Consider the following 25,935-nt stretch of genomic DNA (forward strand, 5'->3'; position numbering starts at 1 on the left):
GTTGTTTGTCTTAAAATAGACTGCTTGCTGTGAGCCTTGCTTTAAGTCCTACCCTCCCTCTAACTCACTGGCTGACAGCGGTGTCAAGAGACACTCTGAAGAAGAACAGCTCGAGTCAGTCACCACTGCCATAAACAGTTGGTTTTCTATCACATCTGTATGTAGTGACGGGGGACTGGTTTCAATAACATTACTGTTAAATTGAAAAATGGAATTGCTTGCTGTATAATCTGTAATCTGCAAACTCGTGAATATTTATTAATGCACAAAAGCAATAAAAAAATCTTACTACAGCATTAAAAGTCCTGGTTTATTTCTGTTAGTTTGATATAAGTAAAAACCAGGAGGGGAATTCTTACTTCAGTAATAATTGGGAGATGGTTTTTCTTTGCAACTAACGATTAGCTAACAAAAGTTTATTCTTAGAAATTGCTGGTGCAGCTTTCAGGTTCAAAGTAAATCAAACACTATCTGATCAGCCTGTTATACACTCCCCATGACATTACTTTCTACTTCGCTCAGTGAAAAGGAAAATTGGGCAGGGTTTATAATGGGCGCCTGCTTAATGTCCTGCTTTCTCTATATACAAAGTTGGAACCCTGTTGTTTTAGCACAGCATATTTCCATGGCTCTATTCTCCCCCTTCATTGTCCAAGGGTTGCTAATCATGGCTCATGCCACAATATCACTATGGGACAAGGCAAGGTGGCAAACCCGAAGAACTACCTCGGCTACTACAGAGATTGAACCCATGTTGTTGGAATGATTCTGCACCACACTCTAGCCAACTGAGCTAAGTGCCCCATGTATAACTCCATTACAAGATTGTTAATTCATATTTCCCTTAGAAGGCTTCAATCCTAGATCACATGTCATTGACTGGAGTAGCACAATAGTGAGTAATATATTAAATTGACATGAACTGAGCTACTCCAAAATCCCCCTTCTAATTATTGGTTACTCACACATCACTTTTTGTTGTATAGACGCTGTAGTTCAAGGACTCGATTGCCATCCATCGCACTGGGAGACGCCCCTAAACAATTCACGGGAATAAAATGGTGTCCTGAATGAGCTCCAATATAGAAGAATGATTACAAGTCAAAGTACAAAAGTGTAATGGATTCCTTGTGATAAGGAGAAAATCTAACATTTATATGAAATCAAGGAACTCGTGTTAAGCAGCCAAATTACAGACAGCATGATCCCACAAACAGATGAGATGCATTAGCAGTTAATCTACCTGAGTTTGTTGAAGAAACAATGTTGACCAGAACAGCAAGAGAGTTTCTTCTCAAAACAAAAACAGAAATACCTGGAAAAACTCAGCAGGTCTGGCAGCATCGGCGGAGAAGAAAAGAGTTGACGTTTCGAGTCCTCATGACCCTTCTTCTCTTCTTTGAACAACACCTCAGAATCATTAACATTCACTTGAACCACAGGAATGAGCAAATGTGGCTTTGATCACAGAATCAAAGAATTGTTACAGCACAGAAGAAGGTCATTCATTCCATCGTGTCTGCACTGGCTCTCCAAACGAACAATTCACCTAGTGCCATCCCTCTGCCTTCACCCCATAACTCTGCACATTCTTGTCTTTCAGATAATAATCCAATTCCCTCTTGAGTGTCTCAGGTGAACCAGACTCCACCACACCCTTAGGCAGCACATTTCAGACCTTAATCCCTTGCTGCATGAAATTTAACATCTCATCTGAAGGATGACACTCATAACAACACAATGCTCCTCAAGAGTGTACGGATACGTTAACATAGATAATGTGCTGGAGTCATTATCAGAACAGAACAATATGGTCACATAATTCAAAGAAGGCCTTAATGAGGGGGAAACACAATAACAATCTGCTGGATAAAATACTATTGTATTCAATCTTACCATGGTCTTTTTTACATACACCTCTTCCCCTCTTGACAGCCCGAAGTCTGCGATTTTAGCAACAAGATTTTCTCCCACTAATACATTCCTGGCTGCGAGATCCCTATGAATGAACTGAGACAAATTTTGCATTAGATTTGGAAAAAGGAGAGTATTTCAACAATAAACAAGGATTAAAGTTCAAATAACTGTGGGACTCAGGCTCAGCAATGGTCAAATAATCTTACTGGGTGGCAGGAATTGATGTTTGAAAAAGGCAATCTGTGTGAACTAGGTGTTCCTATTTGTGGGGAGGTCTGTGCAGTGCTGACGGTACAGTTTTCTGTGTGTAGATGTGTAAGCACAGTACAGACATTGAAAACTCCAATCAGCGGGGATATCAAATTAATTCTACGTCAAATGACAACAAATAACCAGTATATCCTCTAATACAAAGATAAAATATTGCATACTGGAAATCTGAACTGTAAGAGATATTCAGCACGTAGAAATATTCGGTAAGTCAGGCAGCACCCATGGAGAGAGAAACAGTTAATGTTTCAGGTAATAACCTTTTGTCTGAACTTAAATAAAGATGTGACAGGTTTTAAGAAAGTGCAGAGGCAGGAAAAGTGGTGGGGAGAACAAGGTTAGCTTAAAAGGGAAAGTATGTGATAGGGTGCACAGCACGAATTCAGCAAACTATATTATTTTATACATACCAAGTATTCACACATACACAGTCCTTACAGTACACAGACTTTCACACCCAGGTTAAAACCTTCAACAAACTCAGTACACAAAATTTCAAACAACCCCCTTATATTCACACAGTTAGCTGTGCACTGGAGGTACACACACAGTCATGCACATGCACACCCACACCCACAACACATACACAGGTGATTCACAGTGTACATACTAGCATGTACATATATTCAGTGCACACAAATGTATACTGATTATACTAATTTGTGTGAATACATGGAACACACACACACACACACACACACACACAATAATTAAGACTGCAATCACCATCATCAGTTGCTACCATAATGATGCCAAGTAAATAAATAAAAATGCAATATCTTCAATGCCATTGCTCACCTGTTTCTCGCTCAGATACTGCATTCCCTTTGTCACATCAGATGCAAACTGTAGCAGCTGTTGAGAGGTCAGCGTCGATGCAGTTCCATGCTCCCTTGCAAATGCTGGGTCTGTTTCCAGAACTCTGCTCTTCCGTAGAAAATCCAAAAGGTTTCCATATGGGGCATATTCAATGGCAATGTACAGGTAACCTGGTCAGTCATACAAGAGACACATCTCAAGCATCACATCAGAATCTTGTAACTCTGCAAAATTAATGTGACAGGTGGCTGCACAGTACCTGATCTAACTGTCGACACTTGCATACCCTCTGGCCTATCTCTTAACCCATGTGCACATCTTAATTTACCTTTGACTTCTGTACACTAACTCACTTAATCCTTAATTCCTGCACACTATCTGATATGACCATTAATCCGTGTACACTCTCTGACCTCTCTCCTAAAGCCTTTATACTAACCAACCTAATCAATGGCTCCAGCACAGTTGCTGACCTAAGTGTCGACTGTACCACAAAATCTGACCTAACCGCCCCATCCCCCACCCCAACTCCTAAACACTCCCTGATATGATCTCCAAATAAATATACAGATGAAGGATATCTATGAAAGTTTTTTGAGATTTAGCGCTGGGTATTGTGCAGTTAACTATGATTGTGAAGGGCTGTGTGCAACTCTGAGCACCAAGTTCCATTTGATATGTATTTGAAATTACATCAGGTTCGATATACTTCTTCATATTGCTGCATTCTGTATTCTGTTTTGTTTTTGACCTTTGTGTAGAAGTTGATTGGATTTCAATTCTTACCTCTGTTCTCACAGGCTCCCAGCAGATTGATGATGTTGGGATGATGCCCCAGTTTACATAAAACCTCCAGCTCTCCTGCAAAGTCTCTGTGATCATTCTCAGAGGCAAATTCTGTGTAAAGTGCAAGTTTTCACATACTTTTAGCATAGTGCCATCCAACAGAAGTTACATAACATGTGTGCTACATTGACAACTCTTTATCCGTATGCGCTAATTTTAGTAAAACAAATCTCTGTACACTCACAGATTGCAGGTAAAGTACTTTTATTTATTCATTCATGGGAGCAGTTTGATTGACAGCTCCAAGTGGTTATAGAAGAGAAATGTTTGTTTTCATAAATTTCTATGTCTTGAATTTTTTTTATCAATGAGAGTTTTAAAAAAAATAGAGATGACATCAATAGATATATAAATTAATTTTATGTCAGCATGGCTCCTGAGATTTTCCTATGGTGGATACTAGGTGCACTGGCATGGAGGAGTAAGGGCAAAGGGTGGTGGGTGCTGTACATGGATTGGCATGAGTTGGCACTAAGCTGGCATAGGGGCTATAAAGGGCTGTGGGGATGTGGGGGCATAAGGGGTACAAGGGCCATGGGGTTGGGTAGGGGGCATGGGTTGGCATAGGGGGTATGAAGGGGCATGAGGTGGGTAGAAGGGCATGGGTGATGTGTAGGGGTTGAGGGGGTGAGGGGTGAGGGTGAGGGCTGGAGTCCTCAAGTTGTTTTATTTAAAAAAAAATTAAATTCAACAAAGTGCCAGAGCACAGAGGCAGGTTTTCTGCCCAGCCCACCTCCGCACCAGGCAGCCTCTGCACTTGTTCTGGGGGCTGGGGGCCTAACTTCTAAACCAGCCTACCCTCCTGGAATGAAAATTGGAAATGCAAGCAGCTATCTTTAAAGGTCAGGTTTGCAGAGCTGGGAATTCTCTTGCCCAATGAAGGTGTCTGTTCCTCATTTATTATTTGGTTAACATTTTCAGGATATGGGTTCAAATCCATGGCAACTGGTGGAATTTAAATTCATTTAATAAAACCTGGAATTAAAAGCTAGTGTCAGTGGTGACTGTGACTGGCTTTTAATTCCAGATAGTATCACTGATACTAGATTTTTATTCGAGGTTTTAGTAATTGAATTTAATTTTTTTTCATTCTTAGTTTCATCGGCATAAACACCCATCTAGTTCACTAATGTCCTTCAGGAAATCTGCCATCTTTACTTGGCCTGGCCTACATGTGACTCTAGATCCACAGTAAAGTGATTGACTCTTAGCTGTCCTCTGAAATGACCTAGAAAACCACTCAGACCAAGGGCAATTAAGGATGGGCAACAAATGCTGGCCTTGTCAGCATCGCCCACATCCCATGAAAGAATAAATTAAATATAATTACCACAACTGGATTCTCCGATAGAAACATGCGGCTCACATATTAGGCTACATTTTTTTACCATAGCTATCTCCAACTTGTAGATGAAGAAGGTTAGATTTTTGAATCAACTTCACTCAATAAACATACAAAGTGGATGTAGCTGATTAGAATTTGCTGAGGTCGATTGCTGCCCTTTTAGTACCTCATTTACTTTTCTGGTAATAGAACTATACAGCTCAGAAGGTGGCCATTGGGCCCTTTGCACCTGTGCTGACTCTTTGAAAGTGCTATCCAATTAGTCCTTTTCCCCAAAGCCCTGCCAATTGTTGGAAAAACTCAGCAGGTCTGATAGCATCTGTGGAGAGAAAGACAGAGTTAACATTTCAAGTCCATATGACTTCTTCAGAACTGATGAATAGTCATATGGACTCGAAACGTTAACTCCATCTTTCTCATGCTGTCAGACCTGCTGAGTTTCTCCAGCATTTTTAGTTTTTGTTTCAGATTTCCAGCATCCTCAATATTTTGCCTTTACCCTGCCAAATGTTTCCCTTTAAATATTGAGCCAATTCCCTTTTGAAAGTTTTATTAAAACAGCTTTCCACACCTTTCAAGGAGTACATTCCAGATCATAACTCACTGTTTTTAAAAAAATTCTACACATGTCAACTGTGGTTCATTTGCCAGCTATGTTTACAACTGGCATAAGAAATACACATCGTTCTCAGTTGCAATGTTTCAGTGTAACCCTTATATTATCTAGATGACAAAATAACACTTTGGATTTTCCATTACAATTGACATGCTATATGCTGTGTTGCACGTGGAAATGTATTTAAACAACAAAATCTATTGCTCCATTCTGAGACTTTTTTCAGCTTTGTTGTTCTTTCCTCACCTACAACTCTTTGTAGCATTGAGGAAGCATTGTTAGGTGTTTGTCCACTTCCTTTTTTTGGTACTTTCACCATGCTGCTACAGTGGTTAATGCCAGGAATCCCACTTATACTATTTGGAGGAAGGGAAGGAGCAGCAAATGTGGAATGCCAAGTAGTGTAGGCTATACTATAGGCTGACTGCATGCATCCAATGGTGCTCTCACACCTGTGTTTACAGGCAGAGGCAGGCTTACCTAGCAGGTTAACGTTTCAGCTGGATGGTCTTTCATCAGAACAGTTCTGACAATAGTTCATTGACCTGAAACGTTGACTCTGTTTCTCTCTCGGCAGCTGCTGCCTGACCTGCTGGGTATTTACAGCATTTTCTGTCTTTATTGCAGATTTCCAGTATCTGCAGTAATATGCTTTTACAGACTTAAATCTAGATTCTGCCTGTTGCAATTGGCCTGCGGGCACTCCAAGCCACCCAGGAGAATGTGACAAGGGATGTGTCATTTGCTGGGAGGACATCAACAGCTAAAATATACCAGAGGGTAGTTATAGCTGATATTACCAAGATCAGCTGTGCCCCGAGTTATCTGGGAATGCCTCCTGCAGGCAATCTATAAAATAGAATTCTGTACACCCCTCGCTACCACCTCATGCAACATCACTTCCACTTCACCAGCCGTTAAACAGCAGGGTTTGATTGTTGTGCCACTCCATTCCTTTGTCAAAGATTCATTTTTATGGCTTCTACACTATTCTTTTAATCACTCATGGGATGTGGGCATCACTGGCAATGCCAATGTTTATCGCCCATCCCTAATTGCCCTTTAGAAGGTGATGATGAGCTGCCTTCTTGAATTGGTGCGGTCCTTGTGATGCACCATAGTAGTCATTAGATTTATTATTTGCCACTTTTATTACCCACAAAGTCTTCGCAAAGGCTGGAAGATATATATAAAAACATTAGAAGTCTTAATAGAGCTACCAATACATCTTTGCCTTATTTTGTCACTTACCTACAGGGGGCCAAGTCCCTTTAAAGCACCCAGCACCCCACCTGAGCCCGCTCCAGCAGGTTCCAATGCAAGCCCAATATGAATGAGCTATTCACCCAAACAATGTAAATGAAGATCATGAAGGCTGCCCGACTAAAACCCAATCTGAAAATCTTCACCAGTGATTGCTACGGACAGGTTGGAGCTTCTGTTTTGGGCACAACCAGTGAAACCAGCGCAAACGCCCAAAGCTGCACTGGCTTTGAAAAGTGATTATTTTCCTCCCAGTTTGTGCTCAAACTCAGTTGCATAGGGCTGAACACAAAATGTGGCATGAACCAGTGCAATCGGACAATAACTTAAACCGCAGTTAGTTTTAAAAAAAACCTTGATTTAAAAAAAAATTCTGTGATTATATTTGAGAGCAGTAACTTTGCTAAGTTTGATTAATACATCTGGAAATGGGTTCATCGCAAAAAAATAAATATCTTAAATCACAGTATCGATCCACCGCCCGTGAATAACCTGATTTTGAATTCCTGAAGATAACTTCTAAACAATACAGAAAGCTGTTTTCTAGTTAGATTGGGGCACAGTATTCCATTCCCTGGTCAATCTTGAAAAAAAATTCACACGCATCTTTTCAAAATACATCCATTAATATTCTTGCACCCAGACATTCCAGCTTAATTTTTGGAACTTCCTTGAGGGCCTGGGAACAAGAACAATCAGCAGAAACTCCCAGTGTTGATTAAGTCGCACTGGGGATGTGGCCAGTTTTGTGGTCAGGGCTGACTTCTAGCGCCATGTTTCTAAAGCTAGCGGAAAAAAAAATCACAGAAACTCGAGTTGCATCGCATGCAATTTGCACTTAAAATTCCGTGATATTTTGCACCAATTACCTTGAAAAGAACAATGCAATCAAGCAGGAACCACCACCACCCCCCCCCTCCCCCCGCCGACTTCTTCAGTGTTTATAAAGAGATACCTTTTAACATTTTAATTGCGGCATTCATCTTCATTCCATCCTTTTTAATCAAGGCTTTGATGACCTGCCCAAAATTTCCTTCTCCAATAACGTCCTCGAATTTGATGTCATCCCATTCGAGGATGGGGTAAGTGAGGGGCTCAGGCTGTGGTTTAGGCCTGCGCGTGAGCGTCAGAGTTCCAGAGTTAAACTGAAGGACTGTCTCTTCACCCTCAGAACAAATAAATAAAACTAAAGGTTACCTTACTTGTTGTCCTTTGGCTAGACAGGATTGCATAGCATACAACAGCAGAGATTTAAGTGATTCATGCAGGTTATGAACTTTTGTTTTTACCTCAGGATAATGAGTTATAACAATTTAGAATACGGAAGTACACATATGAAATAATTTCAACAAGGAATCCTCCCTTAAACAATACAGATCTGCTCTGAAATTCCCCTTGATGGCAATGGAGTCACTGCCTTGAGGTTAACTTTGAGCTGTTGCAGATGAACATAGTTTAAACAATAACAGAATTACCTGGAAAAACTCAGCAGGTCTGGCAGCATCGGCGGAGAAGAAAAGAGTTGACGTTTCAAGTCCTCATGACCCTTCGACAGTCATGAGGACTCGAAACGTCAACTCTTTTCTTCTCCGTCGATGCTGCCAGACCTGCTGAGTTTTTCCAGGTAATTCTGTTTTTGTTTTGGATTTCCAGCATCCGCAGTTTTTTTGTTTTTATCTCATAGTTTAAACAATTACAGTCATTTCCATGCAGCAAATGACAACTGATAACTGATTTTATGGATTAGCCTTAGTGTGAACTAACACAGTGCTAAGGAACCAGTGACAATAACAGGCCTACACAGATTCTTAATGTCCACCTCCAGAATGCAAAAGTCATGCCTTTCTTTAAAAAAATGTGAAGGTTTATGGTTTAAAAAGTCTGGAGATTCGTGGGCTGGTAGACAAGACACCCACTAAAATGTTAAGGTTAGTAGCCAAACCGTTTTGGTCGAAAATTCAGAAATTTTTGTTACAGCTCGGTTGGTTATCACATGCCAGATAAAAATGTATGAAGCAAACTCAAAAAGCAAAAAACAGGAAAAAGAACAGGAAAAAACACAGAAAAAAGAGAAAGAAAAAGTGGAACATGGTTTTGAACTGGTATTATGGAAGGCCAATCAAAAATGGCCAAAGCTATGTTTTTCATGGTAATATCATTTTGAATGGCAATCCTGAATTTGCAGTAAATGCAAATATGCATTTTCAAAATTGGTGAGAGATTATAAACAACAGCATTGTGAGATTTCCATGGAATATTTAATTGGATACTTTAATTTGAATAAAATCATCAGGTGACACTATGCTTAAACTGAGTGGTACTTACAGATCCTGACTGGTAAGTGAAGGTTCGGCGTCGCTGGAAGAGGGTTTTACGGACGCAGAAGAGGCCCAGAAGTGCAAGGAGAATGGTTAGACAGGTCACAGACACTGAGCCCACAATGGCCATCAAGAGTTGCTGGTCACCAACAGGAGGCTGTCCCGAATTCCTTGATACATGAGCCACACTGGATGTAGCTGAGGAAAAGGAACAAAACCAATGGGAGGCAACAAAAGCCTTTTTTGTTAACTTGGAAAGGTCTCTCTCTCTTATTCCTCACATGTAATCAGGTCTCCTCAATCAATTGACAGAGAAATCTTCCACTTAACCCCAAAGCAAAAGTAAGTGCAGCAACTGGTTTACGGAATTCCTGTACTGGGTGTTACTGACTATGCAAATGCACCTTCTGTAAAACACCATTGTATAACTGAGTTCATTCAATAACTATCAGCCTTTAAAGCTGCAAGAGACTGTGTAAGGAGCAGTGGCTTGTAATTTTGGGGGCTCCCAATATTTAATTCCTTAAATACAATTGCTCATCCTAGATTTTCCATTCAGGTGAGATCCTGAAAGTAGGCTGGGGTACAAATTGCACCCACTCAACATCAAGTAAGCTGATGCTAGACATTTAGCATTAGTTTGAAGTCTATGTGCCTGGTCATTTATGTATCCCACTCACCACCACTCCCTTTGTCTGACCATTGGCAGCCATGCCTAGGACTGAGGCCCAAGCTCTAGAATTAGTTGCCTTAAATCCCTCCATCTCTCTGCCTCCCTCATCCTTTATGCCTTCCATTAAATCCAGCCCCTTGGGCAAGTTTTTAATCACCCTCCGTTATTTCCAATAGCTCATACTCTACTACGCATATCCTGACTCACACCAGCTTCTGCCCACCTGTCGCCCCGGGGCTCATTGACCTAGCTAGGCTCTCAGTTCTGCAATGTCTCAAATTTGATACGCTAATCCTCAGGTTAAAATCCCTCCACACCCTTCCCTATCTCTGTAACCTCCGTCAGCACTACAATCCTCCGAGAACCCTGCATTCCTTCAATTCTAGCCTCTTGAGCAACCTTATTTTTTTTGCCCCACCATTGATGGCCATGCCTTTAGCTGTCTAAGCCCTAAGTTCTGCAATTCCCTTCCTAAACCTCTCTCTCTCTCTTACCTACTTTTAAGATGCTCTTTAAATCCCTTCGCTTACACAACTCAATTTCAATTTTTGTCAGCTAACAGAATTACAAAATAAATTGGGGCATTTTACTATGTTAAAGGCTGCTTGGAAGTGTAAGTTGCTTAGTTAAGCAGCAAGGGCAAGAATTGACTTAATACCCCTTAACACATATACAGATTGAAGATTAGTAATACATACCCACGTGCACAGACATGTAAACGTATATACATACATATGTATACAAATCCAGATGTGTACTGTAGTTAGCTGAGTTCTTACATTTCTTACCTGGTGGAGTTGCTGCTGTTCGAAGTTCTTTCATTGGGTTTGGCTTGCTCTCTCCCTTATTGTTCTTGGCTAATACCTCCACTAGGTAGGGGGTCTCGGCCTGCAACCCATGCAAGACATACTCTGAAATTGGCATCTCCGCCAAATTGATTGGTGTGACTTCAGTATATGTTGCAGCCCCATAGACTTTACACCTTATAACCACAGAGGAGATGGCGTGTCTTTTTGGTAGAACCCAGGAGATAACCGCAGATGTGTCAGTAATGTTTGATATCTTAACATCATAAGGTGCAGGAGGAATAGCTGGAGTTAAAAACAAGGAAGAGAATATTCACTCATTTAGTTCATGAAAGGCACCTGCAGGTTTGTCCAGAGTCCAGCATTTTTACTGGACAATGGGGTACATATCTTGGTAAAGCTCTAAGGGAACAAAATGTTACACCAATATTTTGGACAAAGAAATATTTTGACTCCCATGTTCTCATCCATTCTAGATAATTTGACCTCAGTTTACTGGTAAGTACTCAACTTCAGGTGTCAGCTGCAGCTCAGTTGGTAGCCTGCTCCCCTTTCAGTTAAAAAGTTGTGGGTCAAAGTCCTACTCTGCATCCTTGACCAAACATACTAGTCTGAGTCTCCAATGCATACTGAGAGAGTGATGCACTGTTGGAAGGCCTAACTTTTGGATGAGATATTAACCCAAGGCCCTTGTCTGCCCCTGATATGGATGCAAAGGATCTCATGGCACTATTTCAAAAAAAAGGAGAGCCTTGGCCAATATTTAACCCCCAACCAAAATCACTAAAAAACTGATTATTTGTCCATTATTATATGATGAAGACTTTGCTGTGGCCAAATTGACTGCCATGTTTCTTACACTACATATCAGTTTCATTGGCTATAAATTGGCTTTTTAATGTCCTGAGGTTGTACAAGACATTATATAATTACAAGATTTTCTTTCTAAAAAGATTCCTCAGTGCAGAAGAAAGCCTGGTGTTTTTTTATTTAAATTGATTTTTTAAGCGTTTACATTCACCTCTTTGCTATTCATGAAGCTACTGCACATTTTTTGTGCTTGTTTTCAGGCTAGAAAGGTCTGTGATACAAGCAAATTGAGTTTGGCATAAATTTAAACTTGGGCCTATGTAGAAACAATCTTCACACTGGCAATAATGCTTTGACTTGCCTTGACAGAACTGACCCTGTCAGCTATGGGCTGTGCCTCGGGAGGCTGGGGGTGTAAACTTGATATGAGATAACTGGGAATAATATTTTGCAAAAATGAGCAGTATTTATTCACTGTTTAGAAAAAAAAACCAATTGCACAATTGTTTTAGAACCAAATACAGCGGATGTTGGAAATCTGAAATAAAAACAGAAGATGCTGGAAATAATTCACAGTCCTGAAATGTTAACTCTATGTCGTTCATTACAGACGCTGACTGACCTGCTGAGCATTTCCAGCATTTGCAGTTTTTATTGCACAATTCAATTGTTTACATGCTTTTGTCCCAGCTTGCCTTTAGCTTCTGGCAAATAGCAGCAGCAGCGGCAAGAGCAGAAGTGGAACCAGGACCAGGGATACAAAGAGTGGCAACCCATGACCCCAGACCAGCAGGGGTGGAGATATAAAGAGCTCTGCTGGGAGGGGAGAGGGGGTTAACAAATGCTCTGTTGGGAGGGGAGAGAGGGTTATAAAGGAGTCTGTGGGGAGTAGAGAGGGAGATATAAAGAGCTCTGCTGGGAAGAGAGAGGGGGGATATAAAAAGCGGACACTGTGTGTTCGAATCAAGGGTTCGAAAAAAATCAAAGTGTGGCCATTACAGGAAGCAGATAAGCGATTGGTTGGTGAGTATTTTGCTTTTTACTCTCTATTTCTCTCTAACCTCGGGCACTGGTTTAAGCTGTGAGCCAGGAATTAAAAATTTCAATTGAAGTAAATAAAACACAAAGTGAATCAGTAATGAGTGTTAGCGTAGAACACCCTTAGATCATGGATGAGCAGCTGAGACCTGTTGCTTGTAATTCCTCTGCTATGTGGGAACTTCAGGACAATTCATGTGTCTTGGGGACTACGTGTTTAGGAAGTGTCTCCAGCTGCTGGAAATCGAATTCACGATTCCTGAGCATGAAGGGGAGCTGGAGTCACTGTGCAGCATCACGGAGTACGAGAGTTTCCTGCATCATACATTTCAGGAAATTGTCACCGCAGAGGCAGAGACAGTTAGGATAGAAACAGAAACATAGAAAATAGGAGCAGGAGTTGGCCATTCGGCCCTTCGAGCATGCTCTGCCATTCATTATGATCATGGCTGATCATCCAACTCAATAGCCTGCTCCCGCTTTCTCCCCATACCCTTTGATCCCTTTCGCCCCAAGAGTTATATCTAACTCCTTCTTGAAAACATACAATTTTTTGGCCTCAACTACTTTCTGTGGTAGCGAATTCCACAGGCTCACCACTCTCTGGGTGAAGAAATTTCTCCTCATCTCAGCTCGAAACGGTCCCATATCCTCAAACTGTGACCCCTGGTTCTGGACTCCCCACCATCGGGAACATCCTTCCTACATCTACCCTGTCTAGTCCTGTTAGAAGTTTATATGTTTCTATGAGATCATCCCTCATTCTTCTGAACTCCAGCGAATATAATCCTAACCGACTCAATCTCTCCTCATATGTCATCCCAGGAATCAGTCTGGTAAACCTTCACTGCACTCCCTCTGTAGCAAGAACATCCTTCCTCAGATAAGGAGACCAAAATTGCACACAATATTCCAGGTATGGTCTCACCAAGGCCCTGTACAATTGCAGCGACGTCCCTGCTCCTGTACTCTTATCCTCTCGCTCTGAAGGCCAACATGCCATTTGCCTTCTTTACCGCCTGCTGCACCTGCATGCTTACCTTCAGCGACCGGTGTACAAGGACACCCAGGTCTTGGTGCACATTCCCCTCTCTCAATTTATAGCCATTCAGATAATAACCTGCCTTCCTGTTTTTGCTACCAAAATGAATAACCTCACATTTATCCACATTATACTGCATCTGCCATGCATTTGCCCACTCACTCAGCTTGTCCAAATCACCTTGAAGCATCTCTGCATCCTGCTCACAGCTCACCCTCCCACCCAACTTTGTGTCATCTGCACATTTGGAGACATTACATTTAGTTCCCTCATCTAAATCATTAATATATATTGTGAATAGCTGGGGTCCTAGCACCGATCCCTGCGGTACCCCACTAGTCATTGCCTGCCATTTGGAAAAAGACCTGTTTATTCCTACACTTTGTTTCCTGTCTGCCAATCAGTTTTCTATCCATCTCAATACACTACCCCCAATCCCATGCGCTTTAATGTTACACCTTAATCTCTTATGTGGAACTTTGTTGAAAGCCTTCTGAAAAGCCAAATATACCACATCCACTGGCTCCCCTTCATCAACTCTACTAGTTACATCCTCGAAAAATTCCAGCAGATCTGTCAAGCATGATTTCTCCTTCGTAAATCCATGCTGACTTTGTCCGATTCTGCCATTGTTTTCCAAGTGCTCAGCTATTAAATCTTATATAACGGACTCTAAAATTTTCCCTACTACCGACGTCAGGCTGACTGGTCTATAATTCCCTGTTTTCTCTCTACCTCCCTTTTTAAAGAGTGGGGTTACATTAGCTACACTCCAATCTGTAGGAACTGTTCCAGAGTCTATAGAATCTCAGAAGATGACCACCAATGCATCTACTATTTCTAAGGCCACTTCCTTACGTACTCTGGGATGTAGATTATCAAGTCCTGGGGATTTATTGGCCTTCAATCCCATCAATTTCTCCAACACCATTTCTCTACTAATACTGATTTCTTTCAGTTCCTCCCTCTCACTAAACCCTGCGTTCCCCAACATTTCTGGTATGTTATTTGTGTCCTCCTTTGTGAAGACAGAACCAAAGTATGTATTTAGTTGGTCAGCTGTTTCGTTATTCCCCATTATAAAATCTCCTGTTTCTGACTGTAAGGGGCCTTCACCAATCTTTTTCTCTTCACCTACTTATAGAAACTTTTACAGTCAGTTTTTATGTTCCCCGTAAGCTTACTCTCGTATTCTGTTTTTCCCTTCTTAATCAATCCCTTGGTCCTTTATAGTAGATAGTAGATGGGTGGCCATTTGAAAGAGTAGGAGGAGTCAAGAAGTGCAGGGGTCTTCGGATGTGTGTCACTCTCAAACTGGTACTCAGCATTGGAGACAGCTGGGAGTGACAATACTTGGAAAGAGTGCAGTCCAGACCATGGCATCAATGGGCAAGGCGCTGCACAGGGAGGGGAGAGCAAAGCATAGAAATTCAATTGTTCTAAGGGATTCCATGGTTACGGGGATAGACAGGTATTTCTATAACCATCCTTGGGTGTGTTGCCTCTCTTGTGCCAGGGCACAGGACAGAAGTGTGGCACGTGTCAGTAGCAATGACAAAGAGAACAGAGGTATGGAGGCCTCTATGGTCAGGCTTTCACCTGGGAGGAGGTTAAAAAGTAGGACCTCAAAGAGAGCAACCTCTGGATTTTCCAAGTGCATATGCTAGTGAAAGCATAAATAGGAAGATATTGAGTATTATGTCCAGTTCTGGACATCACATTTTAGGCAAGGTGTGACGGTTCTTGAATGGGTGCAGAAGAAATATCCCAGAATGGTTCCAGGAATGAGTGATTTTGTTACAAGGTTAGGTTGGAGAAGCTGGGGTTTTTCTCCTTGGGGCAAAGGAGATTGAGGGGAGATTTGATAGAGGTGTACAAGATTATGACCGTTTTAGATAAGGTAGACAAAGAAAAGGTGGACAAAGAAAGGGCACAAATTAAGGTTTGGGGCAAGACATGCAAGGGGGATGTGAGGCGGAACTATTTTTGTACAGATGATGGTAATGATCTGGAATTTGCTACCTATGAAGGTGGCGGAAGTAGAGACGATTGATGCTTTTCAAAGGAAATTGGGTGGACACTTGAGGGAAATAAACTTGCAGGGCTACAGGGATAGAGTGAGGGAATGAGACTGACTGGATTGCTCGACAGAGAGCTGGATTGGACCTGATGGGCTGAATGGCCTCCTTCTGTGCCATATTGACTCTATGGCTCCATGGAGGGCAAATGCACAGGAATTTGCTGAAAGGAAAATGTTAACAACATGTTGATGGAAAGAAAAACTGATCTGCAGCAGATTAGGTGACTCCTTCAATGACACTGAATGTGGTTTGGCTTCACTCAGGAGTGCTCGAGTTTGGAGGCAACAGGCAAAGCTGAACAGGTTTGCTTCAAGGAACACTGCCATGCCCTCTATCAAATAGATACAAATTCCATTTGGTTAACCATGTTAATGAAGGTTTTGGCTGTGGAAATCCACATGGAAATATACCTCGGAGTAAGTGCTGAGCTGCAGCTGCCTCCCACACCTCTGCTGTCAAGCCCACTAACATTTGAAAGGTCACATGGAGGCCCCTTAATTATCATCCCAACGACAAGCCTCCACACCATGAGAGACACACCTGGGATAGCCACCATTCACATGAGGCCGGAAAGTCCAGCAAAAGGATGCTGAGCAGGCCGGTGACAGAATGGGGGTCTGCCTGGTCTTCCTTGGAAGAAGCGTTCAGGTACTGCCCCTCCCCCACACCCCAAGGACTCCTTTCCCTTATACAGAGGATTATTTGAAAAAAAGACGTAATAATTTAATTGGCCAAATTTGATGCTAGAGACAGAAGTCCCACCACCGAAGCCAAAACCAGGAGGCGAGCCCACTTCCACCAGGGAGGGGGTGGGTTGTGGGTTGTTGGGGGGGGGGGTGGGGGGGGAGCCCACGTTGGCATATTGCCAGCGATGGCCAGTGCTGAGGCTACAGCTGCGTGGGGACGGTACCACAACGGGCGTGTATCTTTGAAGGAAGGCAAGTGGCTTGCTAATCAGGCCCTGGCATTCGGAGGGGCAAGGAGGTGCCACCATTGTTGCTAGGGGACTCCTCTGTGGGCCATGGAGCGCCCAAAAAGGAGGCCCCCCCCCCCCCCACCTTACCTTCAGAACCCACTGGGAGGCTATCAAGTTTCATTGGATTGTCTCCCCACACAGCAGCTGGACTCCCCGAAGCAGATTAATGCCTAAGGGGGCAGGCTGCGGCCTTCAATTTGCCGCTTAATTTGCTCCTGGTAGCCAGCTGATCTGTCGCCTTCCCAGCCGCTGGCAAAATGACATGGCAGTGGGAAGAGGTCAGGCATGCCACCCGATACCTTCCTCTGCCATTTTGTCAGCCTTCCCGCCTTCTAGTGCGTGGCCAAAGGGGTGGTAAAATTCCGGGAAAATGGCTCAAGTCTCGATTCCCGCACATCCAGTCTGGTTTCTGAAACCATTGCCGATTTTTGGGACGGGCAGGAGAAGGTAAATGTTCACGGCTTAGATTTCTTCCCATCAGAGAATGAGGAAAATTGGCCTCAGGAAAAGAGGCAGAGGGGAAGGGGCCAAACAGAGAGAAAATACCCGAGAGGGAAATTCCAAAATGGGGAGAAAAATCTCACTTACAGTCACTGAAGGTCCAAGATGTGACAGGGCTGCTCCATTCGCCCGCAACATTGGACTGAGCACGAACTCGAAACTGATACTGTGTGCTGGGACTTAGATCTTTGAGAGTTTCATTTCTAACTGTATCAATCCACGTGGGCTTGCTGAGTGGTTCCAGCTGCTGGTACTCGATGGTGTACTTGTTTATCTCCTTTGTGCTGAGAGGAGGCAACCACTTCAGTTGTATGCTGGTCAAAGACAAGGGGATGGCCTGTAGATTTCTGGGAGATGGAGGGCCTGCACAGACAGAACCAATTTCTTCATTTACATTGCACTGACGCGCCAAGTGTATTCATTGTTGAACAAAGAGACCTCATGATACTGAACCAAAGATGTGCCATGCCGCTGCCTCAATGCTGAAACCTTGTGTAACTCTTGACTACACCAGTGTAAAGCAGAATTTTCTGCCACTGTCTCTCAGGTAAAATGAAAGTATGCACCATATCTCACACTGTCCCTGTGCAACAGAGTGATATCACAGCAATACACCTCATGTAACACAATAACATATATGTTGTGTAATACCATAGCAATATAATACATTGAGACCCTTGTGTAACATGGAAGCACCACAGGCCAATAACCTGCATAACATGGAGGTCCTATCCTATAGGCTGTGTAACCATGGAGCTATAATGGAACTGCACCCTAAAAAACACAGATACCATGAGACATAACACTATGTAATATGGGGATACCATGGGATTGGAGTACAGGATAATATAGAACTGTATCCTGTGTACCATGGGACATTACGCTGTGTAACACAAATAGGGAATGGGACTCTACCCATTTCTTTTTATCTTAATTTATTACATGCTGTGTCTGGAGTGCCCCATAAAAATCACAGCTGAGTTTGTGTCTGATACAGATAACTTTCTCCGCCATTCTTTGTTTATGTATTCCACTTTCCTACAGTATAGCTATTGAATCAACACACCTGTCCTGGCGTGCTGGGTGACCAGGAAAAGCATTCACCAAGTCTTCTGATTCCAAATTGTGCCAAGGAACACCATCTTCTCATCATCAACTGAAACACGTAAGGTGAGAGTCACTGCTCTTGACATCAAGGCAGTATTTGACCAGATGTGGCATCAAGGAGCCCTAGCAAAATTGAAGTCAATGGGAATCGGGGGGTGGGGGGAGGGGGGGTGGGGGAATTCTCTGCTGGTGGGTGTTATACCAAGCACAGAAGATGGTTGTGGTTGTTGGAGATCAATCATCTCAGCCTTAGGACATCATTGCAGGAGTTCCTCAGGGTAAAGTCCTGGCTCAACTATTTCCTGCTGCTTCAGACCTTCTCTCCATCATAAGGTCAGAAGCGGGGATGCTCACTGAATATTGTACCATGTTCAATACTCTTCACAACTCCTTAGACACTGAAGCAGTTCATTCCCACGTACAGCAAGACGTGAGCAGGACTCAGACTTGGGCTGATAAGTGACAAGTAAAATTCACACCACACCAGTGCCAGGCAATGACCATCTCCATAAAAGAAAATCTCGACTTCACATTCAATGCCAACATCCACCGCCTACAAGGCACAAGTCGGGAGTGTGACGGAATACTCTCCACTTGCTTAGATGAATGCAGCTCCCACAACACTCATGAAGCTTGACATCATCCAGGAAAAAGAAGCCTGCCGATTGGCACCCCATCCACTACATAAAACATTTCATTCCTTTCACCACTGGCACACAGTGGCTGCAGTGTGTACCACCTACAAGATGCACTGCAGCAATTCACCAAATCCTTTTTAAGAGAACTTTCCAAACCCGAGACTTCTGCTGCATAGAAGGGCAAAGGCAGCATAGACGCAAAGGAACATGGCTGTACCCAAGTTCCCCTCCGAGTCACACCATCCTGACTTGAATATATTGCAGTTCTTTCATTGGTGCTGGGTCAAAATCCTTGAAACTCCCTTGCTATCAGCACTTGTGGGAGTGCCTTCAGCACATGGACTACAACGGTTCGAGAAGGTGACCAATCATTACCTTCTCAAAGGCAATTAAGATGGACGATAAATGCTGACCTTGCCAGTGAAGCCCACATTTCATGAATGAATAAGAATAAATGCATAAAGATTATGTAATCCCATCAATTTCAACCGCTCCATGGTTTGCAGATGTTCTGAGTAAATGTGCAAGGAGATCTACAAATTGAAAATCAAAATGGATTGGAAAATTGATGTAAAATTACAACATTCTGAATCAAAATACCAAGTACTGATTATCTACCACTTAAGACCCTCAGCTACTTAACACCTCACTGCCTTATCTGGTAAGTTGAAGTCAGGGTGAGAAAGTTGGCTATATCGGGACAGAGGTTCCCACTGAATTCCAAAGCACCTCAAGACCAAATACTGTGAAAAGAAACTACAGGCTGGATTTTTACGCCCTGCCAGGGGCAGATATAGAGGCATACATGGAGGCAGGCAGGTGCTAAAAAGTATTAAAAGTAGCGTCACAGGCCTGTTCCCCACTCCTTCCAGCTCCTAGGCCATTTTCCAAGAGGTGGGAAGCGGGTTACTCATTCACAATTGCCGGGTAGCCAACTGACCATGTTAATGGCCACTTAAGGCCAATTGGCAGAAACTAACTGGGATTTTCCAGTCGACCTCCAGGTTCCCACAAGTGGCAGGGGGGAGTACAGCTGCCTGGAGGTGACCTCCCGCAGCAGACCGGGTTGGTAGGGAGGGGGCGATGCTCCAGGCAGGCTAAGATGCACCCCCCCCCCCCCCCACTCCCCCACACCTCTGATAAAGTAATGGTTGGATAGCATCCAAGGTAGTGATTGATGTGTCTCTGCCAAACTGCAGATGTCACCCCATTCCAGAGGAAGAAAAGTGTGGCCCCATTAACGGCCACACCTCTGTCGGTTGGACAGAGGAGCGGTTGTTTTTTTCCTGTTTGATAGTACAATTAATTTTACTGCCACAGAATAGCTTTTGTTGTTAAAATATTCACACAAAATTCTAGATTATCGAACAGTTGAGTGAAGGTTTCCAGTATTGTTATTTCTGTAAATGTAGAAACAAAGAGACATCTGTAAGACAGAACCGTTGTCTCATTTCACCTTTGTCCCATTTCAAATTTATGCAAAGTGTAGCAGTAAGATGGCGTTTTTTGGGGTTAGATGGAGGTTCGCCACTATTTTAAACAACGTTTGGCATGATTTAAATCTGCTCTGTGCTCAGACTGAGTCAGGGAAACAAGTCACTGATAAGCCTATCCTCTTTACCTTCTAGGGGAAATGTGTCCTGAAAATGGGACACTTTCTACCTATTGCGAGCAAATACTCTAAACAGAGACTGTGTAGATTTGTACATCTGCAGGTTTCAATACGATACTGTAGGTTTAAAAAAAAGATTCAAGTTGTCAGACTGATCACATATCTAGCTGCTGCCAATGGTTTCACCTGCAAAAGGGCAGAGAAAGGCCAAAATTTATTTAAATTACATTTATTTGTAGCTATTTACAATGGCAAAATTGTATTGTACAGCCTGGTTTCAAATCATCCATTTGACCTTCCTTATTTTTTCATTGGTAACCTTGACCAAGCTGGAAAATAGAAAACTACAGAGTTTTTGCCATTGGTATGTTGACCTTACATATCGTTTGAAAATAATAATAGTTTTAGAAGTCGTGACTGTTCACTGTTAATGTGCAAGAACAAACTGTAATATTTCTTCAAAATGATTAAAATGTTAACTGCACAAATTCCATAAATGCAATAATTCCCTTTACTTAATTTTTAAACAAGCTTTCCCTTCATTCTGCTCTTCCCAGGTGTGTGTATAGTTACCTATTCTCAGTTTGTTTTCTCTATATCCTACAAACCTTCCAAGATCAGCAATGCAGTTCCTAATTCCTGAATTTACAAGTATATTTCTCATCTACTTTGCTGGAGACAGGGCTACAGAGCAAGCACTTGACAATTTATCTACAACACTGGGAATTGGCAACTGATGCAATGGTACAGGTAATCTTTCTAGATAGAAGATAGATTGTGGCCCAATTTAAGGAAGGATATACTTGCCTTGGAGGCAGCAAAGGTTCACTAAATTGGTTCCTGGGATGAGAGAGTTGCCCTATGATGCAATGCTGAGTAAATTGGGCCTATGCTCGCTGGAGTTTAGAAGAGTGAGAGGTGATCTCATTGAAAAATGCAAGATTCTGAAGGGACTTGACAGGGTAGATAATGAAAGGTTGTTTCCTCTGGCTGGGGAGTCTAGAGCATGGGGAGGGGGGAGGGGGGTGGCGGGGATAAGGGGTTGATCATTTAGGACTGAGATGAGGAGAAATTTCTTCACTCAGCCAGCTGTGAATCTTTGGAATTATCTACCCCAGAGAGTTGTAGATGCTTCATATTTGAGTATATTCAAGACTGAGGTTAATAGATTTTTGATCTCTCAGGGAATCACGAGATATGGGGAGCCAGCTGGAAAGCAGAGTAGATGTATGATCTGCTATGATCATATTGAAGAGCAGGCTTGAGGGGTCGAATGGTCTACTCCTGCTCATGTTTCTTATGTTCTTTGTACAAAATTAAGGAAGTGGATGGTGTAGTGGGTTAGACACTAGGCCCATATCTCGCTCTTACTAATGAGATGAAAATTCTCTACATGTGAAGCAAGTTTAAGCATTCCCAATAAGTTGCTTGTCAGTATAGGCCCATAGCATAAAGCTTACCCTACTCATCAATAATTAGCAATCTCAAAAATGGAGGCTTTGCTTCAGGGCAGGAACTAACATTATGGGGGTGAGTAGAGAAAGCTTTACGCTGCATTTGACTCTGCTATATCTGACCTGTGAGGGTATAATGCTGACACCAGACAGGAGCTGCATTTCCCTTGCGCTAACATTCCTCTCCTTGATGAGCACAGTAACAAAAACAAAGCTAAGTAAGTGAGAATAGCCTAGCACTGACCATCCATCTGACTCCTCACTTCCACATGGTAAGGAGACACTGGGCTTTCATTCTGTGCCTCTGTATCATCATGCTACCCTAATGCTTTTTAAAAAAACATTCATATAGAAGATTGCAGATCTCAATTGGCTAAAAGCAGCTGGAAATCCCTGCCTTATATTCCAGGTTTAATTGTATGGAAAATCTAAAAAGCTGTCCAATGTTCTAGATTACCTCCATCCACTTCCACCATGACTGCCTCAGACGGTGGCCCGAGACTGCCACAATGGTACACCATGACATCCACCTTGTATGCATTTCCAGGTTGCAGATTAGTTATTTGCGTGGACCGCACTGAGAGGGGCTGCACTCGAACCTCCCTCTTAATAGAATTCCCAGAGCCAGTGACTCGAACGACAAACCCACTTCCGGTCTCGTGATCTTTGGAGATGTTCCAGCTAACTGAGATGGTGTCCCTGCCCTCAGCCAAGGCCCGATCAATCTTCGCCACTGTGGTGGGTTCTGGAACGAGGAAAGCAATGAAATTCAGTTGCATTTTGTAACTGGGGGGATGAGATGTAAGAATGAGCAAAGCCAGGAACAGTGCTGACAGAAGGACAGCATGAACATGTATGTGGGACATACAGTACAAACTAGGCAATGGCTTGCACTGATTTACAAATCTTGTGGAAATGTCTGATCATTCTTGTAGGAAACATGCCAATTATATGGCTGCCGTGCCCATCAGTAGTTATAAATTAATCAAAAAAACTTTCTTTTTCACTAACATGATCTTAAATATTATCATGCTTGGGTGAGGTGGACAATCAGCTTTAATATTGTCACAAAGGAATAGGAGTTGGCACTGAGATATGCAAAACCCTTAATGATTACTAATTTACTAACATTAACATATTCAAGAACGATACTGAGATATGAGCTGTACAGTGTTATGAAGCAGTATTCTATCTACACCATGTAGACCCTGTGCGTCAGGAACATGGAGTTAGAATATTGGCCCGTATATGAGTAGGGTTAGTTCTAGGCATAAAATGCTCTCCAGTGTTCTGCATGAGTGAACTGTCCACTTTACTGTATGTATAATAAGAACTTGCGTTAGGAGATTTTATTTTGTGAGACAGGTTAGTAACAGGCTCCATTAGTCAGCTGAACAAAACTGAAAACTTACCTGGGCAATCAGTTTCTAAGATAGCATCAGGACCCGGGGGCCCCTCTCCTCCCTCTCCAGGACGAGTGAGCTGTACTCGAACCAGATAGCTTGTCGAAGGTTTCAAATTCATCAGTGTGATTGGCTCATTATTGTCAACTGAAATAATGCAGACAAAACATTTCTTAATCTCAGCCAAGATGTTATTACATTGCATTAACCAATTTATGGCAGTGTTTTTTTGTGGGCACTGTGGGGTACTTCTGTCTCAATAGTCCCATTTCATTACTATTCATTGCCAATCTGCACATGCAAGTGAATTGGAGTCCCCGGGTTTTATACAACTTTGTACAAAAGATTCCACTCAATCAACATACAACCTGTGTGTGCGCATCAATGCTGAATAATGCCCACAGCACTATTACTGACCCACTGGCATTTCCCAAGGAGAATGGCCCATATCTAAACTTGGAATAAGAGAAGGACTGTGTGAACAGCATGAGGGAAGCCACCCACCAACATCTGTAAACCCACATCTGCTGGCAGAAGTGACCAGGCTTTAACCGAGTTTTAGTGCATGCGGAGGCTCTAGGTGCCCCCAGCCCTTTAACTGGCATTTAATGCACAAACATCCTCATGCATTCCTTTTATGCCCCCTATGCTTACATCTGGGTGTGTGAATAAATATACAAATGAACTGACCTAGGAAGTTAAAGTGATCTTATTATATTACTGCTCAGCTGGAATTTGCATTACTTAGGGGTTCAAGAAGGCAGCTCACCACCTTCTCCAGGGCAATTAGGAATGGGCAATAAATGCTGGCCTAGCCGGCGATGCCCACATCCTGTAAATTAATAAAAAAAACGGGCACTCAAGAGAGAATATTTGGTTCCAGCAAATTTTAAGGGAAGTGTTATCTGCAAACGTGTAGTAGTCCACTAGAGGGCACACATTATCAAGTGTTTTCTCGGCTAATACACTGCCAATTGGTCTTTCAGTCAAGTGAAACTAGCCTAGTGGCAACTATCCTCTTAATTTGATATAAGGTTCTCAATGATTTATATGACCACCTATCCCAACTGTTCTGATTTTAAACATTTCTTTGATATGGCTTTACCTACTATTGAAGACCATTGTGCTCCACTGTCATTTGGCTTGTAGAGGAGTTTAACCGATTTCACTGGTCCATCTCCAGTAAAGTTCACACTGTTTGGATCTACTTTTAGTTGCTTGCTTTTCTTTTCCAGGACTCTCGGTATGCTTACTGGGATAGGAGGCACTGGAATAACAATTGGGATTTGTTTTTGAAACAGGGCAAAAAAAGACTTACAGATAATCCATTACTGCGACCAAAAGCAATGTGTCAATAGGCAAATCCAAGGATGGCAGTTCAACAACACTTAACAGTTGGCCAAATGTGGTAAAGCATTGGAAAAGGATGATTAGGGAAGTTAGGGAAGAAAGATAGAAATCTCCTGTTGGGCAATGAAGGATAATTTAGAACTTGCACTAAGATTTGGACTAAGTTTGGTTAAACTCATTCCAATTTAGGCCTTTAGAGAGAAGAGACTTTCAGCACCTCAGTCTGATTAGATCTGGAGCTCAGGGACAAAGTTTCCAATCCCTACTTTTTTTTCCATTTTTTTCTTTCGTCATTCAAGCATTTGTGCGTTAACTTGGACGTTGAACAAGAATAATTATACAACTCTGGCTTTTCCTTAAACTCAAGCAACTCAGCTACTTCTACTGGAAATCGCTGGAAAATAAAATCACATGGCATCAGAAAGAGGAAAGCCTCTCCATTTACAGCAGCCATTCCCCCCCCCCACCCCCCTCCAGTGCAGCTCACAAATGCAGAGTTATTGTGCATGATGATAGAAGCTGTGCTTTCCTTCGCATCATATGTAGCTAACATTGAAACTTAAACAGCAGGTCACGGGCGCTGTGGGATTTATCTGGATTGGAAGCTATACTTTCAAAGCTCAATGGGGGCAACATCGGAGGTGGGTGGGCCTGCAATTTTCTGACACCGGCCGATGTGCCAGTTTACTGGCGTGTTCCCACCTCCAGGCCATTTTGGAACATGCTGGTTCGTGGGTGAAATGGCCACAGATAGCCAATTGGGCAGGTTCAAGGGCCTCTTAAGGTCCCTCTGCTGCCTCTGACTGGAATTTTCCAATCAGCAGATGGATCTGCCCCATTGCGGCTGGAACTTGGCCAGTGAAAGGAGGCAGCCTGTCTGTGGCACACTGATGGAGGTGGGAGACGGGCCAGCATCCCTTTGGCTTGTTAAACCCAACCTCACTGCCATGATTAATAAATCACAGAATCACAGAAATGTTGCGCTGTAGAAGGAGGCCATTCAGCCCATCATGTCTGCACTGGCTTTCTGAGCATTTTAACTTAGTGTCA

The 25,935-nt window shown here is 42.7% G+C and overlaps 1 protein-coding gene across 2 annotated transcripts in view; it reads right to left on the reverse strand.

Annotated features, from left to right (window-relative positions):
* The window catches only part of tie1 (tyrosine kinase with immunoglobulin-like and EGF-like domains 1), a 94,412-nt gene that overhangs the window by 20,082 nt on the left and 48,395 nt on the right, over positions 1-25,935 (reverse strand). Inside the window, exons 10-20 of one of the 2 annotated variants that reach the window (XM_041208637.1) lie at positions 24,641-24,802; positions 23,545-23,682; positions 22,590-22,877; positions 17,409-17,684; positions 10,856-11,158; positions 9,402-9,592; positions 8,032-8,242; positions 3,793-3,903; positions 2,986-3,176; positions 1,897-2,010; positions 966-1,036 (exon numbers count right to left, since the gene is read on the reverse strand). In XM_041208637.1, coding sequence (XP_041064571.1) covers positions 966-1,036; positions 1,897-2,010; positions 2,986-3,176; positions 3,793-3,903; positions 8,032-8,242; positions 9,402-9,592; positions 10,856-11,158; positions 17,409-17,684; positions 22,590-22,877; positions 23,545-23,682; positions 24,641-24,802 — 2,056 coding nt within the window. The remainder of the gene's footprint in view (positions 1-965; positions 1,037-1,896; positions 2,011-2,985; positions 3,177-3,792; positions 3,904-8,031; positions 8,243-9,401; positions 9,593-10,855; positions 11,159-17,408; positions 17,685-22,589; positions 22,878-23,544; positions 23,683-24,640; positions 24,803-25,935) is intronic. The other variant, XM_041208638.1, reaches the window with a different exon arrangement.

The sequence above is a fragment of the Carcharodon carcharias genome, chromosome 16, assembly GCF_017639515.1.
Source record: "Carcharodon carcharias isolate sCarCar2 chromosome 16, sCarCar2.pri, whole genome shotgun sequence".
Classification (NCBI taxonomy): domain Eukaryota; kingdom Metazoa; phylum Chordata; class Chondrichthyes; order Lamniformes; family Lamnidae; genus Carcharodon; species Carcharodon carcharias.